Raw genomic sequence first — 17,890 nt, 5'->3', positions numbered from 1 at the left:
ACACTTCCTTCTACTTGGTCAAACTGTTTCATTACATTCTACCCAGCTCTAGTCTGCCCTATGATGTGCAGGGAAAGTCTATATCCTTCTATATATTAGACAATTTCAAGTAATTTATATATTTCAAAATGTATCTGTAAAAAAACTATAGATATTCAAATATTCAGTGCCTTCATGATTATAAACTAATCATTATTTAGTCTAGACAGCTACCATTCCATTTTTTGAGTAGTCTTTATTCTTTATTATTATTTTTTTAATGTATGTTTATTTTTCAGAGAGACAGACAGACACAGAGCATGGGCAGGGGAGCGGCAGAGAGAGAGAGAGAGAGAGAGAACGAACGAACGAACCTAAAGCAGGCTCCGAGCTGTCAGCACAGAGCCTGATGCAGGGCTCGAACCCCACTGACCATGAGAGCACAACCTGAGCTGAAGTTGGGATGCTTAACTGAGCCATCATGTGCCCTGAGTAGTCTTCATTCATAATAATTTAAATATATGCACTCAATCAAAACTCAAACATGAGAGTTTAAACTAAAAAGTCTCCCTATCCCAGTTACTATGTTTCCTTGCAAAAGTTTTCTATGCCTAATTAAGGATATGCATATTATTTTTATTTATTTATTTATTTTTTATTTTTTAAAAAAAAATTTTTTTAAACGTTTATTTTTGAGACAGAGAGAGACAGAGCATGAACAGGGGAGGGTCAGAGAGAGAGGGAGACACAGAATCTGAAACGGGCTCTGGGCTCTGAGCTGTCAGCACAGAGCCCGACGCAGGGCTCGAACTCACGGACCGTGAGATCATGACCTGAGCCGAAGTCGGACGCTTAACCGACTGAGCCACCCAGGCGCCCCATGCATATTATTTTTAAAAAGGAAAATATAACTATACACTATTGTGTCTTTATGCACCTAGTTTTTGTTACTTGATCAATTTGGAGGTCTTTCCATATTGGCACATACAGCTGTTTAATATTATATTATCTAGAGATACTATACTTGATTTAACCCATCTTATTTACTATAATGTTTAGGTTATTTACAGTTCTTACTATTACAAGTATTTCAGCAATGAACATTCTTGCCAACATTTTTACATAACTGTACAAGTTATCTGTAGGATAAATTGCTAGAAGTGAGATTGCTAGATCAATAGGTATACAAATTACACATTTTGACACATACTGCCACAGTGTCCTGCAAAGATGCTCCACTGGTCTACATCTTGATCAAGAGCATGTAATGCTGCTGTTACTTGTGAACGTACCATTCATAAGCTTTGGTCCATTTCTAATTTTCATTTTTTTAATGTTTATTTTTGAGACAGAGCGTGCGAGTGGGGGAGGGGCAAAGAGAGACAGGGATAGAGGCTCTGAAGCGGACCCTGTGCTAACACAGCACGCTGACAGCAGTGAGGCAGTGAGCCGGATGCAGGGCTTGAACTCAAGAGATTATATGACCTGAGCCGAAGTTGGATGCTCAACTGAGCCACCCAGGCGCCCCAACTTTGGTCCATTTTTTAAAGGCCAGTTTTCTTTTTCTTACTGACTTGTAGGAACTTTTTCTACATTAAAAAAAAAAAAAAGTAAATTTTTTTAAGCCTGTGTATTATAAGTATCTGTCCTAGTTTTGGCATTTTTAAATGTTATTTGGGATTGTGCAGACATTTTAGTTATTTGTCAGAAAAATTCACCAATATTTGTCTTTAGGGTTTCTAGTTTGGTTCTTCTTCAGAAAGACACTCCTTGATCCAAAATTATTGTTTTATGGTTTTACTTTGGTATTTATATCCTTGATCCATCTCTAGTTTAAAGAGTAAAGAAGAAATCCAGCAATTATTTTTATTCAACTGGCTAGCCATTATAATTTCAAATGTTTTAATTTCTGTTAATATCTGATGTGGTAGACGCTCCAAATTTAACAATCTTAAAGAAGTAGCTGTAATAATTCAAAGTTGTTGCAGCATCTTTTCCCATAAACCAAGTTCAGAATGACAAATTTTTAAAAAATCTCGAATCTGCCTGCTAGTTACAAAACTTATATTTAGTTATATAACTTATATAAACTTAATTATGCTATGATTTGCTACCTCTTTATAAACCATTGGAAATCCACAATTACAGATAATAGCTCAAGTAAGGTTTCTTACAGTTTCTATTTCAGAAACTACTAGACACAAGCTTCTTCATCTTTGGAATTTCAGTTGTATAAATCACTTTAAGATTTAGATTGGATTAATCTAATTTATTACCTTAGCCTAGTCTTCTTTACCCAGTTACCCCATTCTTCCACTTTATATGCTTCTTCATGCTCGTTTTCACCAGTCACTAATGCTTACTTACAATCTTCTGCACAGAGACATTAAACCAATATACACGACTAACTGTGCTTCAAATGAAACTGAAATTAGTAACCTAGATACTAGGGACTTTACCCATGATCAGATTCTAGACACTAATTTTGACCATATTTTTGTTTGATTTTTTATTTCTGTATGGCAGAGATGAAAATTCTTCTTGCAATACAATTCAGATTTCCATAGGAAAATTTACATGCTTTTGTTTGCCTGTTACTAATCTTGTCTTCCTCTAATACCTCATCAGTTTATTGTGGAAAAACAAAAGAGTAAAGGCTTAATCCTGTTTAAAATTTGGTCTAAATCCAATAATATCAACAGTCCCTTCAGAAGTATAATCCATCTGTAAGGACAGTATTAAGGAAATCACCTTTAAAAAAAGACATAAAGTAGACTGCCACATAACAAAAGTAATTTTTTTATGAAGTTTTCAATGTATTTTTACATTACTGTTTTATTTGATTCTGACAACAATCCTGTTTAGGCTGTTGTTATCCCTACTTGATAGGTGCGGAAAGAGAGAGGTTAAGTTTATTGCCCAGGGTCACACAGGCAATAGCCAATAAGTGGTTGAGCCAAGATTCAAACCCATGTGTCCTGCCTCAAATCCTGCCTCATTCCAGTTCATGACAAGCTTCCCAAAACGAACGCAAAGCAAGCCACTGCATGATGAAGTTTATCAATTAAGATGTTTTGGCTGCATGTAATTGAAATTCTAGTTCAAACTGGCTAAAATAATAAGGCCATTTATTATCCCATTATACTAATACAAAGGAGTTCAGGGGAAGGAAAGATTCTAAGCTGGTAGATTCAGTGGCTCATGAATGTCACCACTGTTCTGCCATTTGCTGATGTATTAAGATATCCTTAGGCTGTCTTCCCTCTTGATCCATAGATTAGATATCTGTCAGCAGCACCTGGGGTGTGTAATTCCTTGTTTACATTCAGTAGGAGAATTAGAGACAGAACTGCTTTATCCCAATTATGGAGCATACATCTTTCTCTTTGATTTGAGCATTTTAGGTTATGCGCCAGAAATAGTGTTTATAAATATTCCATGAGGTACTTCTCTACATTTCCAAACCACCTTTGCATCATATGGGAACATACGACTAGTTCAAAGAAATGAACTTTAAGAGAAATGAATCACTTCCAGAATGAGGCAGATAAAAACATGTGTACCTTCTCTATTTTCTTTTATCCCTGATATAAACTAGGGGATACACGGTCAAATGCTGAAACAGCAAATATCTCACAGAATGGAGGCAGTCTGGACACTAGAGTCACCAGATGGAGGAGAGATTCAACCTGCATCAGACTGTGAGTAATCCACAAATTTATCTGTTTCCCCAAGCTACTGAGATTCCAGGGATTTCCTGTTGGGACCCTTGGTATTAATTACCCTGATTAAAGCAGATTACATGCCCACCTGAGGGAAAGCTATGCCCTGACCAGCCCATATATCATCTGAGATGGAATGGATGTGCAGAATTACTTGCATTGACTCGATGCAGTTTTATAGTAAGAGAATTCATGTGTTATTCAGCTGGAGACTCAAATGATTTTTTAAAGTACAAAATATTTACAATTATACTGCTCATTCTCATAAATGGCAAATTGTGCCATTTTCACAAAAAGTACCATCAAAGATTGAATGCTTTTGCAGGCATGCCTTTAGCTTTATGAGGGTCTTCAAAAGACCCATTTAAACATAAAATACACTGAAGTCAGACATTAGGTTTTATAGTTTCACCTACCGTTTCTGTGCTAATATTTATTGAACAACTACTACTGCCAAGCCCTGAACAATATGTAAGAGATACAAATAAGAAAGGACACCTGTGTCCAAACTTTACTGTCTGCTAGTGAGACAAATATGTAATGTCAAGGAAGCTGAGCAGATGGTCAAATGTTCTTTATCAAGAAAGCATACTGTTTAATAATGTCTAAGGTCAGAGTAAATAACATAACCAAGATTTAAGCTCATGTTTGCCAGTTTCCAAAATGAGCCTACATTCTAAACTCCAAACAAAACAAAAGAAAGACAGAAAACACAGAAGATGGAAAAAAAAATGAAGAAATCCATCATGGCATTTAAGAAATGTAAATGTAGTCTGTTTGTGATGAATTTGGTGCCAAACATCAAACTAGAAACAACAAAGATAAATAACCACGATGGGTTTTGAAACTTGAATTTGCAAAATATTTGTTTGTTGTATTACTTAAGACAATTCAGTTCAGCCAAATAGAGAAGGGAAAAACAATGAGGAGAAGTACAACTAAGTTTCAACAATATGTAAGGAGATAGTGTGGTGGACACAGTTGACATAGATAATTAAGTAGAGATAGAAGAAAAAAGTTAAGCACCCAACAGTTATGAGACATCAAATATTCATCTCTTAAATGAGTCACCCATTGATTATACCCTTGCTGGCCCCATGTGTTATCTGCCTGAGATATGCAGATAAAAATCCATAGCCGTTCAGGAGTCTATTTTAGCAAGTTAGAATTATACCTAGGCACACTTGCCTCTGATGATAGAGCAAGCTGTGTTGGCTCAGTCATGTTCCATCTGCTGAGCCCCCTGCACACACTCAACACTGGTCCTCAAAAAACCCACTGTGACCAAGAAAGGTTGATGTGGTAGAGAAGACGAGAAACAGAACAGACAAATATCATGTAACACAGGACTCAGAATGTGGGCCTTTCATCCCACTGAAACCCTTTCTATGTAGGTAAGCCTAGCAGATCTTTCCCTCCTTGCTTTGTGCTGTGTTTTAAGCTGTTCAGTAAATCTGTGACTAGAATATCATAATATGGTTTGTGAACCTTTCTGTACTAGGACCACAGCTCCTGCTTGCACTATGGGATAGACATAAAGGTAGCTGAGGATACACAGTGATGAGGCTACAGGAGTGGAGGGGTCAAATTAGGGACAAAGGCTACAAGGCCCAGGACATCATTAGAATTGTTCCCAGCACCAACAAAAGTTGGAGTTAACTCAGGAGGAGTGGACTGCAAGGCCTGGATAATACCAACAGAACTTACCTACAAATTCACCGAAGGTTTGCTAAACACACCAGAGACCAGAACATCCACAATATAAAAATCGACATGCATGTATTCTGGGCCCCTCTTTCTTCAGCCATTGGGATATGGCAACTCCTACTTGCAAGCCCACCTTCCTCTAAATACCCAGATGCCACCTTGGACAGAACAGCAGGAGGTGCAAGAGGTCCGAAAGACTCAAGATTTCACCTGAGAGAGCTGGAGTCCTCTCAAAGTGACATTTAAAGCTAGAAGAGACTAAGGCAATATTAACTGGCAGGTATGGTTCCCATTCCGCCTGGGCGTAGTTTATTGAGGAAAAACAGATGTTATAGTGAGGAAGCTGCAACTTCTTTGTAAATATGAGTAGTAAGTGAAATTTTGAGCCCACTTTGGCTTTACTAACAGTGCTAGTAATATGGGAAGAGATGAAAAGAATGAGGAAGAGAAAGGTGGTTAGACATAGAAACGGAGGCTCTTTGAACTCCAATGAATGGAGTGTTCCACTTCAACATGCACACGTATGCGCGCGCACACACACACACACACACACACTACAAATATCTAGTATTCTATTATTCTAAACAACTATCTTCAGTATCAGGATATCTGAGCCATTGCTACATATAAGATATGTCTAGGTAAAGAGGTCCCAAACTAAAAACAAGTAAGCCAGCCCCTATGCTTACTTACATTTACATAGCTCTCACCTTTCTGCCACAAACATGAAAAAAAATATTATTTTCTCCTTCAGCTATGTTTTTCCAGAAATACTATGCTAAAAATCCTAAAAACATAAGCATTTCCTATAAGTAGAACTTGGATAGAAAAAAAAAAAAAAAAAAAGGCTAACCTGAAGTTAAAGAATAGGAATGACTGAGAATCACTCCTCTACTAGAGTGAATAATCTCTTATATAGTATGATTTTCATGTCAACTTTACATGAAATTTTGCATATACTTTGGATTAAACTAAGGAAAAATATTCAGTTTCATACATGGGTCAGTGTGCACTTCAATCAAGGTAGAGATCAATGCATGCAGGCCACAGGCAAGAAGTAAGGGTCTAATCAGAGATGACTGTCTCAGGCCAAATAGGTTGATCTGCTGCTTCATACTCTACACATTTCCTGTCCTAAAGTATTTGTTTTCCAAACTTGGAAAGATGAAGTGAAATAGAAGGTCAGTATTTTACAATAGAAAAAAAAAATCAGATTTTGAAGAAAACTCTTGGGAATGATAAAAAGATAATCACCTGGATACCTGGATGCTACAAGGCTCAGGGCTAAGAAGAAAAGAGACAGACAGGCACACAGGATACCAAAAAGTTCCAAGCACAAAAATGAGGGAGTTTTACTATGAAAATTCAATCTGTGGGGCTGATTTACCATGTGGTGACCATTTGGGGCATATGTGTAAAAAACTGCCCACATAACTCTAGATGTTTTAGGATGCCATCACAACCTACCACAAATCGCAGCTGTTTCTGAAACTTGAAAAAAAAAAAAAAGAAAAAAGATGTGACCTGTGATGATACAGAAGTCAGCAGATAAAGTTGATAATAAAGAATAATATATATTTCTCATTTAGCTCTTCTAGGGACAAACAAAATGCCCCCTTGGAAGACAATACCAGTTTATAAATACAAGTATGCTTGATATATATGCATTTTCTATATATTGAAATAAAAACTTAAATCACAGCATTCTGTAAATTGTATAATTGACAATACGTGGTTATTGCAAAAGTAGCATCGACAGAACTGGTTTTGAAATTTATTAATTCAGCCCTAGAAATACATGCATTTTCTCATGGATTTTACATCAGTGGTATTTATTGATGCTACTGTATTGTAACCAGGAGTTTCTACAGTCCATTAAGGTTTCACAAACATTTATCAAACAAGCTCTTTCTCTGTCACTTTCAGCAACCATGCTTCAACAGAAATTCTAGCATTACTAAGAGAAAACAAAAATGTGAACAGAAAAAGGTCATACACATACCCAGAAGGAACAAATTCGTGGTTATTTTAATTCGTTCTCAGTCTAGCCACTAGACTTTTCCAGTAACTACAATTAAGCATTCATATTTAACTCATCTATAATAAGGAAGTCTGAAATGCTCGAGAATGCTTTACTTTAAATCAAGTTGTCCTAACCGCATAAACTCCGGCATACTTCTTCCTTCATCTTTTTTGGAAAGGCAAACAGACAAAAATGCTGAATGCTGCCCCAAACACTGTTTAACGTCCATTTGAATAGATAGGCATTTAAGTAACAAACCTTCCCCCACCTCCTAGAAAGGAAAAACAAAATCGCACAAACATCTCAGCAAAACCAGGAGGGCACAGGCCTCTCCTCAGCCCCGCCGTGTCCACAGAAGACGGGGGCGGCCTGTACTCACACAGATAGCGAGAGCGCCTGCCCCCATTCTCGCAGGAAGTGCCTGGTAGAAGTGATGAAGACCAGATGAAAACATCAAAATGACAGCAAAGTACGAGAATTCCATTCAGTAGATATGATTTCATTTGAAACACAGTTCCTAATCCAGAGGCCTCAGAGGGAGCGAAGAGCAGCTCCTAACATTTTCGGAAGCGTGGTTTTGCTTCTCACTCGGCTGAACCCACATGGCTGGCAGGACTGCCTGGAGTTGAAATCTGATCCAGAGCGTCTAGTATTGGCAAGTAGAGGAGGTCATGTGACAGGGGCCTTAAGCTGCTGACATCTTTTTCTTAAACCTGACTTGCCAGATGCCACACACAGGCTTTCTCCGGTCAGAAAACACCCATCACCTGGTGGTATTCATTAATAGGAGGACTAAGTGCAAAACAGTGAATATGCAAACCTGATTCCTAGTTGCTAGTCCTAAGAAAAATTCACATATTCACACTCAGGTTTCAATCTGCAGGCACATGCCTCACTTTTCTGAGACACTTTTCCCTCCCACTGCCCCTTAGAAACTAGTTAAAGTCTATCAAAACATTCTTCCCTCCACCTTTAGTCTATCAGAATTGTTTTAAGTAAAAATACTTTATTTTATGCAACTCTTACCACTTCTCATTACTTTTGAATTATCTTATTCACAGACACTGGTGATCAACGTAAAACAACATGTTTCTAGACTTCCACAATTCAACATATGTGATTTATAGTGTGGAAAATCAGCCTCTGGTTGACCTTTCAACAATGTCCTACTTCACATGCTGTGTCATTAGAAAATGTGACAGACTTTACAATTTCCAAATATTTGAACTGATAGCTAAAATATCCATTTCACATAAGCCAGAAGGACACTGTCCTATTTTTTTATTATCACTTTTTGGTCAAATCCTTTTTAGTGGCACATTTAAGAGAATGCTGACTAATACTGCGTGAGAAGTTTCACTTTACCCAATTTTAGAAGACTTAAATTGCCTCAACAACAAAACATAATAAAATTGTATCTTAAAGGCACAGGGTGGGAAGACCAGGGAAAGCTGAAATCAGTTCCCATTTCAGTACTTCCCTTCAAATGTATATTTCCAGCCAATCAACAGTGCCCACAGCAAAGCCAGAGGACATGACAAAGTCCATTTTATTTCAGTGCATGCATTTAGAACATTGCAAAGACACTTCCACAAGTTGCACTAACACAATCCCAAGGCCAAACAATGGAATGGGAGTAGGCGAATGGACATAAACCCCTCCACTGAAAAATAAAACTTTTTTCTGCTTCCACCTAATGTAGATTTTATCACTTCTGCTTTCCATTTACCCATTAGAAAACTAGGCTATTAAAGAAAATTATTATAAAACAGACTTTTTCCAATACATTAAAATTTTGTCTTCTTTTTCTGAGGATACAAGTACTGCCAGTCTTTGGTGAAAAATAAAAGCCTAAAGATTAGGTCAATTTTTATCACCTATACTGGTTGAGGCACTATGCAACAATATACAATGATCAGAAAGACATGATACCTTCTCTTATGGATCATTCAATGGGAGGAGAGAGGAATGAAAATCAATAAGGCTTTTTAATTAGTCATCACAGAGGCAGTAACAAAGAAGCAGAGATGAGGTAGTGAAAAAATAACAAAGGACACCCAAAAACATTTAACATATTTCGATTCTATTTTTTGTTTTTGAAAAACATAATTTAAATCTAATTTGTGAGTTTTCCATCCTAATTTTTTTCACTTAACATTATATCACTGACATGCTCCCATACTGTTAACACTATAAACAATTTTAATCACATACAATATTACGTTCTGTATATATAACAGTTTTTTTAGTCATTCTCCTATTTTTAGACATTTACATGGTTTCTGATTTTATGTGTGTATGTGACTGTAAGCAATGCTTTATCCTCATTCTGATTATTTTCTAGTCAAGACTCCAGAAAGTGAAATTGTTGGATCACGTTGAATATTAACATGTGCTAACGTTGTTGACACACATTGACTCTGGCAGTTTATAATCCTCAATTCACACTACCCAAGTTTGAATATTTTGTAAAATATTTCATAACTTAATAAATGAAAAGGACTTCTCACTTAAAATTCAGATTTATCATTAAAGATAAGAAAATTCATTAGTCATTTGTATTTTCTAATCCATGTGTGGCATTGTCCATTTATCAAATCGTTACTTAACAAGTCTCTTTTAGAAGCTCATTTTAAGGATTAAATGATATATAATCTATAAAAAGCTCTTAGTATATTACCTGCCAAATAGTAATAAAAAAGCAATTTTGGATGCCTATCATATGGTTGGATTATTTATCTATTTGGAATATTTTTTGAAATATAGCAAAAAATGAGGATCTAAATTGATTTGATTTTTATTTTTCACTTAACTACTGTGGCCCACATGGTTAATTCTTTCCAGTATGCAATCTCTCTTTCTGATACTATTAGAGCTTCTTTTCCCTCTTAGTTGGGGCTGAGCCCATAGTTGTTCATCTACAGATTACATTTCCCAACCTTTCATACCAGTAGATAGGGCCATGACTCATTAACAGAGTGTGAATCGATTGGGTATGTACAACTTCTGTGTCGCATGATTCATAGGATCCTTCCTCTTCATCACATGTTGGAATGTGAATACACCTCACTTGGATCATACAGGAGAAAGAGTCCCAGGGGATGAAAGACTGAGCAGATGGAAGGAACCTAGACCTCTGAATAACCTTGTGGAGTATGGCTGCATTAACATGCTTGTATCAATTAGACTCCCATTGGAAAAAGAAATCAAACTCTCAAATATGTTACTATATTTGAAAGTCCTGTGTGTGTGTAAAACAAGTTTGTCTTTAACCTAATATACTAACCAAATGACTCCCATTTATTGAGCAAGTTTTTCATTTCCCATGTATGATACTATCCTTACTATAAAATTCATATACGTACACATACACAACCAGGGTCTTTTTCAGACTAATATATTCTATCTAGGTTTTTCTTTCTTCCATAGTTTGCCTAGTATTATTCCATATCCATATTTGAATAACTGTATCTTTATAATTGACTTAAATAGCTGATAAAGATAGCCTTCTCTAATTATTTTTTCAAAACTTTATTGTTCCTTCCCAATTTTTCATTATGGATTTCAAAAACATTAAGTAATGTTAGAACAAGTTAGAACATCAAAATATTATACCTTGCATTATTGTTCCTAATACATATATATAATACTACATAAGGATGACTAAAATCTAGTCCTTATTTTCACAAGTACTTGTACACTATTATAAAGTGAAATTAGTACTGTGCTAAACTTATCCTTATTTTTGGTAATGACTATATTTCATGGCAAAAAGATACCCTGAATAGGCCATTTAACAAACAGAACTAAAAACATTCTTCACATCAATGTCTTTCCATGGAATAGATCTAAAATTGGAGTCCGAAATAATTTTCCTCACCCCTAATGAGATGCAAGTGATAGTAGAGTCTAATTCCAGAAAGTTCTCTGAGCTGACAAACATATATATTCCTAAGTATTGATTTATAAAGAATCTTAAAGATATACAAGTCCCAGCCAAGAGAGTTGTTTATATAAAATATGAGCTATCACTTTTTTTTCCCAGAAAGAATAAAGAAATTGTAACAAGTATTTTTCAGAATAGTTCACTCTGGTAGGCTAACTCCATGACTACTCCCAGAAATGCTGAAATACCAGGTCAGAAAAGGATCCCTATTTTCAAGATCTGTGGGCTCCCTGGAGGAAGGAGTCAAGCTGACTTCATAAAGGATGGTCAGATCCCTAGGATGCTTCATTCAAATGACCCTGTAAACTGGGGAAGTTTGATGAAGGGATCTAAAAAGGCCAAGTTGTCCTCTAGCCACCAAAGAAGCTAAAAATCCTTCAAAGTCGATCTCTCTGATGTCAACTGGCAGAGCTACCAGTTTTCAAAAGACAAAATCTCTTCAGCTGGAATAGCAATAACAGTTGTCAGAACAGCAGCGGTCAGCAGTTACAGTACTGCTGGCCACGTAGCAGAGACCGGCGAGTATCATGGGGTGTGGTGGTGGCGGCACTGACAGCATCAATCACCTGATGCCCATTGGAAATGGGACATTGGAGGCTTTTCCTTCCAAACTCAGTCTGCCTATACTCCAGCTCTACCTCTATCCCAGCTACTTCTCCAGGAGTACACTAGCCTGGACCAGAATCAATGGCATCCAATCAGACTGAATATCAGTAGTCAGTCAGCAACTATTTATTGTTTATATACTATCTCTTGACCAGAGAGGTTCAGATATTTGGGGTTTTGAATCTCTAGCAGCATGTGCACCTGAAAGATTATTTGCTCTAGGTCAGCAGTCAGCAAACTACAGTCTGTGAGCCACATCTGGCCACCACAGGCCCCTTCCAGCTACTCTAGATCAACTCCGGTTGCACCCATCTGTTTATATAACATGCCTGGCTGCTTTGGTACTACAGTGGCCAAGGTTAGCATCTGCAACAGAGACTGAACCTATGCCCCACAAGGCCTAAAACATTTACCATCTGACCCTTTACAGAAAAAGTTTGCTGACCCTTGCTGGTTGGCTATTCAGTAACATTACTGGGCATGAAAATCCTTATATATCCAAAGAAAGACTCTTCTATGGGCCTTGGCTCCTTGGAAAATAATGGGAAGTAGGTCTTTCTTGGGTTTATTAGTCTATTTGTTACCACTGCTCCATTACCTGGCCTTGGGACTATTCTTACCTTCTTCTAATTATTTTCTGAAGGATTTTCCAGAAAGAGGTCCAGTTCATAATCTGATCATATTTCTGTTCTGAAGTCTAGGTGAATTCTCATCCCATTTGAGGAAAAAAAAAAATTACAATACTCCTAGGAAAAGATCGAATGTTCTGTAGCCATGGAAACAAATAGCCAATATAACTCATTTTAAACCTGTTCAATTGATCAGCACCTTCCCTCAGTAAACCAAGTAATTTTGCAAGCCAACCTATCAGTAACAGCCCAATTAAGAAGGGGCTCAGTCTAATAAGTAAGTCTTTGAGTGTCAACCAATCAATAACTGTCTCATTTGAGTAACCACTCTCCTTCCAATGTCGTCACACTCCTGCAAACCCACCTGTATAATTATCATCAGTCTGCTCTGCTCAGAAAGACCATGCCTGACATCAGAGTTTTCCCCTACTGTGACAGTAAGTTCAGCTTTGTCTTTTTGTCAGGTACATAGTGTTGATCTCGTCATTCTTTGACACATCCTTAGTTTAGACATCCCAATTCTGTGGGTCATTATTTAAGCCTTATTGTTTGACCTGCATTTCTATTATTTCCTCACTTGCTTGCCTAACGTCCCTTTTTCCAGTTCTGTTTATGGACCCACTTAACGCTTGGCATGTCACTTGACTAAGGCTAGACTGGATACTATTCCCTATCCCTTCCCTGGAAGCCAAAGCAGATCCACTTTGCCAGCGTCCACAGAAGGAGAGAATCAGGACCCAGTCCTGTAAGAAGTGGACAAGAGTACTGATGGGAATTGAGAGGTTCCATTCCTCAGTCCGGGAAAACTAGACAAGAGCTGCATTTTCTTTTGAAAACAGTTTATTTTCCCACTAAGGTTGCTAAAACCATAATTTAACTTCTATATTTCATAAGCACTTATATAATAGACAATGTGTACCTATTAGTATTCGAGGAATTATGGCTAAGAGGAGGTATGAATAATGGTATAGTACTTGAACTATGAAGTATATGTAAGAATTTTTTTGAGGACACTATTTGCAAATCTTGAGAAGGTATTCCGTTTGGCCATTCTGTCTCACCAGCTTAGTGATTTGAAAGGCCACATACCTAGGTGGGAATTACTAGCAATCAACATAAACACTTTAATACCCATTGTTCCTTACTCTGCCTGCTTCACAGTTTATTATTACTTCACAGACCCTGAAGGCACTTGAGTCTTAATCCTTCAATTAACAAATACAATACACTAAATTGTATAATCAAATTTAAAATGTGTGCCCTTAGTACTTAAGAATTTGAAGCCAGGGGGCGCCTGGGTCGCTCAGTCAGTTAAGCATCCAGCTCTTGATTTCAGCTCAGGTCGTGATCTCATGGTTCGTGGGACAGAGCCCTGCAGAGCTTGCTTGGGATTCTCTTTCTCTGCCCCTCCTCCATGCTTGCACACTTGCTCTCTTTCACAAAAATAAATGTTAAAAAGAAAAGAATTTGAAGAAAGCAAAAAACAACAACAACAACAACCCATGATGGATGAAGGTCACTGGAGCTAGAGCCGCAAGAAGGCAGGTGTTGAGCGGACTTCTACAGAAGTCACTGATTATGAAGGCAGGGGAGGGAGAAGGCATTCTTATGTGGGTCTTTGTGATGGGCAAAGAGACAGACATTAGCATGAAAAGTAAGGGACTTTAAATAGAAGAATAAGAAATCTAGGCAGGACCTCAGTCATGAACCACTGTATGTTCTTAAATAAATAGCTTGACAAAAGTGCTGCCAGATTAATCTGAGGTCTGACTAAAATGTGCTAAAATAAAAAGGAAACGTCTTATAAATAAATGGACCCTGTTAACAATTGCCCAGCTGAGAGGATAATTTCTTGAATTTAGATACTGAAAGATAAATCACAAACTGTGTAGACAGAACTTGTAAGACTGATAACTGACTTTATATAAGAGGCAAAAGAGGTGTCACGTAGTCAAGAACAGCATGAAGGAAGACTCTAAAATTTGTTTGCCAGGACAATGAAATTGTGCCAAGTAGTGTATCTTAAACGCCAGTCTGCCTGGCAAAGTTCCAATTTATGCTTGTTGATTCAATGCAGTTATTAATAGCATCGCTTTTCACTCTTAAAAGTGTTCTGGAAAGGTGAGGCTGAGGGAGGTGACAGCGAAGGGTGCTGCCAGAGTATCAGGACTTGCTCTACCAGGATCCTAAGAAGGGAGAGTTCAAGACTTCCATCTTTATATGTGGAATCTTAAAGAAAGAAAGAAAGGAAGAAAGAAAGAAAGAGGAAAAGAAAGGAAAAGAAAAAAAGAATGCCACTAATATGGAGGATAATATCATATAGTCTAATTAGAATCCTAGGAGGAAATCAAAGATTGGACTAGAAAAACATTTTTCAAAATAAAAGCTGAAAAATTTCAAAATTGATAACAAACATTAACCCTTAGCTCTACAGACCTCTAGAAGGATAAAGAAAACCACTCATATTTTTAACAGTGCTAACAATGAGAGTTAAAGACCAAAAAAGCCTTTAAAGTAAACCAGAAAAAGATTCTTACTTTTTTAAAGTTTATTTATTTTGAGAGAGAGACACAGAGAGAGAGAGAGAGAGAGAGAGAGAGAGAGAGAGAGCAAGCAAGCAGGGGAGAGACAGAGAGAAGGAAAGAGAGAGAATCCCAAACAGGCTCTACACTGTCAACATAGAGCCCAATGTGGAGCTTGAACCCATGAACTATGAGATCATGACCTGAGCCGAAATCAAAAGTCAGACACTTAACTGAGCTACCCAGTCGCCCATGGAACAATAGGAGTTACAACTTAGTTCTCAGAAGAAATAATAGAGACCAGAAAATAATGGACTGATATGTACACAGGGTTTTGAGGGGGTGGGGTGAGGCAAAGAAACTCTTACAAAATTAAAATTACATATCCAGAGAAAATGTTCTTCATAAGATGAAGGTGAAATAAAAACATTTTCAGAGAGAGGAAAGCTGAGTAAATTTGACGTTAGTGAGTTCACACTATAAGAAATGCTAAAAGGAGTTCTTTGGGTGAAGGGAAGTGATACCAGATGGAAAAACTGGATCTACTAAAAGGAATGAGGAATGTTGTAAGTGGCAAATATGTGGAAGCAGGTTTGATTCCCAGCAGAAGCTGTGGGTGTCTTGTGTGATTTGCTGTGATTCTGATGGACTTTGGTGTCCTGAAGGGACTTTAGGCAGCCTCATCATTTGGCTTCAGCATCTCCTAAAAAAAAAGTTACACAAGATTATGGGAGCTGAAAACATGAATTCCAGTCCTCTTCACTTCCGATTTCCTTGGGGGGTGATGGCATGGTCAATGATCCTTGGATTTGTTCTCTCATCTGAGAGTGAAGTTTTCACTTAATATCAACTCTATACAGAAAGGAGAAAAACCTAAGTGTACAACTTACCAACAATTTGGAACATAAAATTCTTAAAGTTTAACTATCTTAAGAGAAAGTTGGAGGACCTAGAATCGTCCTTAAGAGATAATGGCCTTTGTAAGGAGTTATCAAGAATGGCAAGAAGGGAGGCAACAGATGAAAAGCTAAATGGGTCCAATTCTGTACTTGAGGGTGAAACACATTTTAAAGAAAAAGAACAGAAGAAAAATCTAAATATTCAGACCTAGATGAATTGGTCTCTAACTTTACAAAGAGGGCAATCCCACTAGAATACAAATCAAAGTCTATGATATCACTAGGGACTTTTCCAACCAGAGCTCACAGCAGACGGCATTTGGATATGGTCCTTCACTAAAAAGTCTGTCTTCATTGGAAAGATCTTTTCACTGCCCTCCACATACATTTTCACCTTGGCAACCAGGCTTCATTCCTCTACCTCTAATGCCGGTGCAAGGTCCTGTGGGCCAGTTTATGACATCAGGACCTGAGAAGGCATATGTTGACCGGGTCAAAATATCCCACCAAGGGATATTCTAGAGCCACCACAGCCTATAAGGAAGTTTTACAGAAATCTAAATTTCAGGTTTTATAAATAAGTTTTGTAAGTAAGATTTATTTGAATATCTTTAAAAATAGTTATAAATAAATCACTGTCTCAGTTTAGACTATGTATTATATGGCTACCCTACTAATAGAAGGAATTAATTAGTTGGGGAACAGAACATGTTTGGATAGAAAGTTGCATTTGATTTCAGGCAGATTCCAGAAATCAGTCACACAGTGGGAGGAAATTTCAGTAGGAAGTATACATTAGGAGCCTTTTCATAAACATCTCAAAGCCTGCTTCAGTCTTCCCTGGCTTCTTTAATCATCATAGCCTATTTATTCTACCTCTGAAAATTTTTCAACTCAATCTTCTCTCCGCTATTGCAGCTATTCTTTAAAATTAAAAAATTGTTAAATGTGTGCCTCATCAGCATTCCTTTGGTGCAAGAACACCACTAACTACCCTTCTGAAACAGATTTGATTATGTTACTTTCCTGCTTATTTTCTTCCACTTCAGGCCTAAAGGCTTCATATATTGGCTTCAAGGGATCTGTGATCATGCAAGTAATTATATTTGAATTTTGAGTGTATGCACATGAATCACGCATCTATCGTCATACTTTTAACTTTTTTAAGGAATAAAAACTGCTGGCCTATAGATTAAGTTCCAAACTCCTTAGCATAGCTTTCAAAGTTTTTCAAAATCTAATTTCATACTAGCCTCACCCCCATTATGTATCTTAAATTTTAGCTTTCTTGCTGGTAGTAGGCTGAATAATGGTCCCCCAAAGATGTCCACATCCTAGCTCCCAGGACTTGTGAATATATCTCCTTGCATGGCAAATGAGATTTTCAGATGTATTTATGTTACAGATCTTGGGAAGGTTATCTTGGATTATCAGGGCTCAATCTAATCATATGGGTCCTTATAAGGAGGAGGAGCAGTCATGATAGAAGCACCCATTGTAGTCAAAGAGATCCCAAGCTGCTGGCTTGAAGATGTAGGAAGGTCACAAGCCAAGGAATGAAGATGGCCTCTAGAAGCTGGAAAATGCAAGAACTCATTGAGGGTACCAAGAAGAAGCTTGATTTTAGCCAGTAAAACTGATTTCAGATTTCTGATATCTAGAACAGTAAGATCATAAAGTTGTGCTGTTGTAAGTCACTAAGTTTCTGGTAATTTATCAGAGTACTAATAGGAAACAAATACATTGTTGTTTTTTTTTTTTAACGTTTATTTATTTTTGAGACAGAGAGAGACGGAGCATGAACGGGGGAGGGTCAGAGAGAGGGAGACACAGAATCTGAAACAGGCTCCAGGCTCT

At 37.3% G+C, this 17,890-nt stretch overlaps 1 protein-coding gene across 2 annotated transcripts in view; it reads right to left on the bottom strand.

Annotated features, from left to right (window-relative positions):
• The window catches only part of FAM13A (family with sequence similarity 13 member A), a 355,423-nt gene that overhangs the window by 319,179 nt on the left and 18,354 nt on the right, over positions 1–17,890 (bottom strand). The window contains exon 1 of one of the 2 annotated variants that reach the window (XM_042984193.1): positions 7,811–8,016. The exons of the other annotated variant lie outside the window; for it this stretch is intronic. Coding sequence (XP_042840127.1) covers positions 7,811–7,915 — 105 coding nt within the window. The 5' untranslated portion in view covers positions 7,916–8,016. Of the gene's footprint in view, positions 1–7,810; positions 8,017–17,890 lie in introns of those variants that run through there. 2 annotated transcript variants of the gene reach the window in all.

The sequence above is a fragment of the Panthera tigris genome, chromosome B1 (genome assembly GCF_018350195.1).
Source record: "Panthera tigris isolate Pti1 chromosome B1, P.tigris_Pti1_mat1.1, whole genome shotgun sequence".
In the NCBI taxonomy this organism is placed as follows: Eukaryota; Metazoa; Chordata; class Mammalia; order Carnivora; family Felidae; genus Panthera; species Panthera tigris.
The sequence above is the reverse complement of the archived record's forward strand: the minus strand, read 5'-3'. Positions and strand labels throughout refer to the sequence as shown.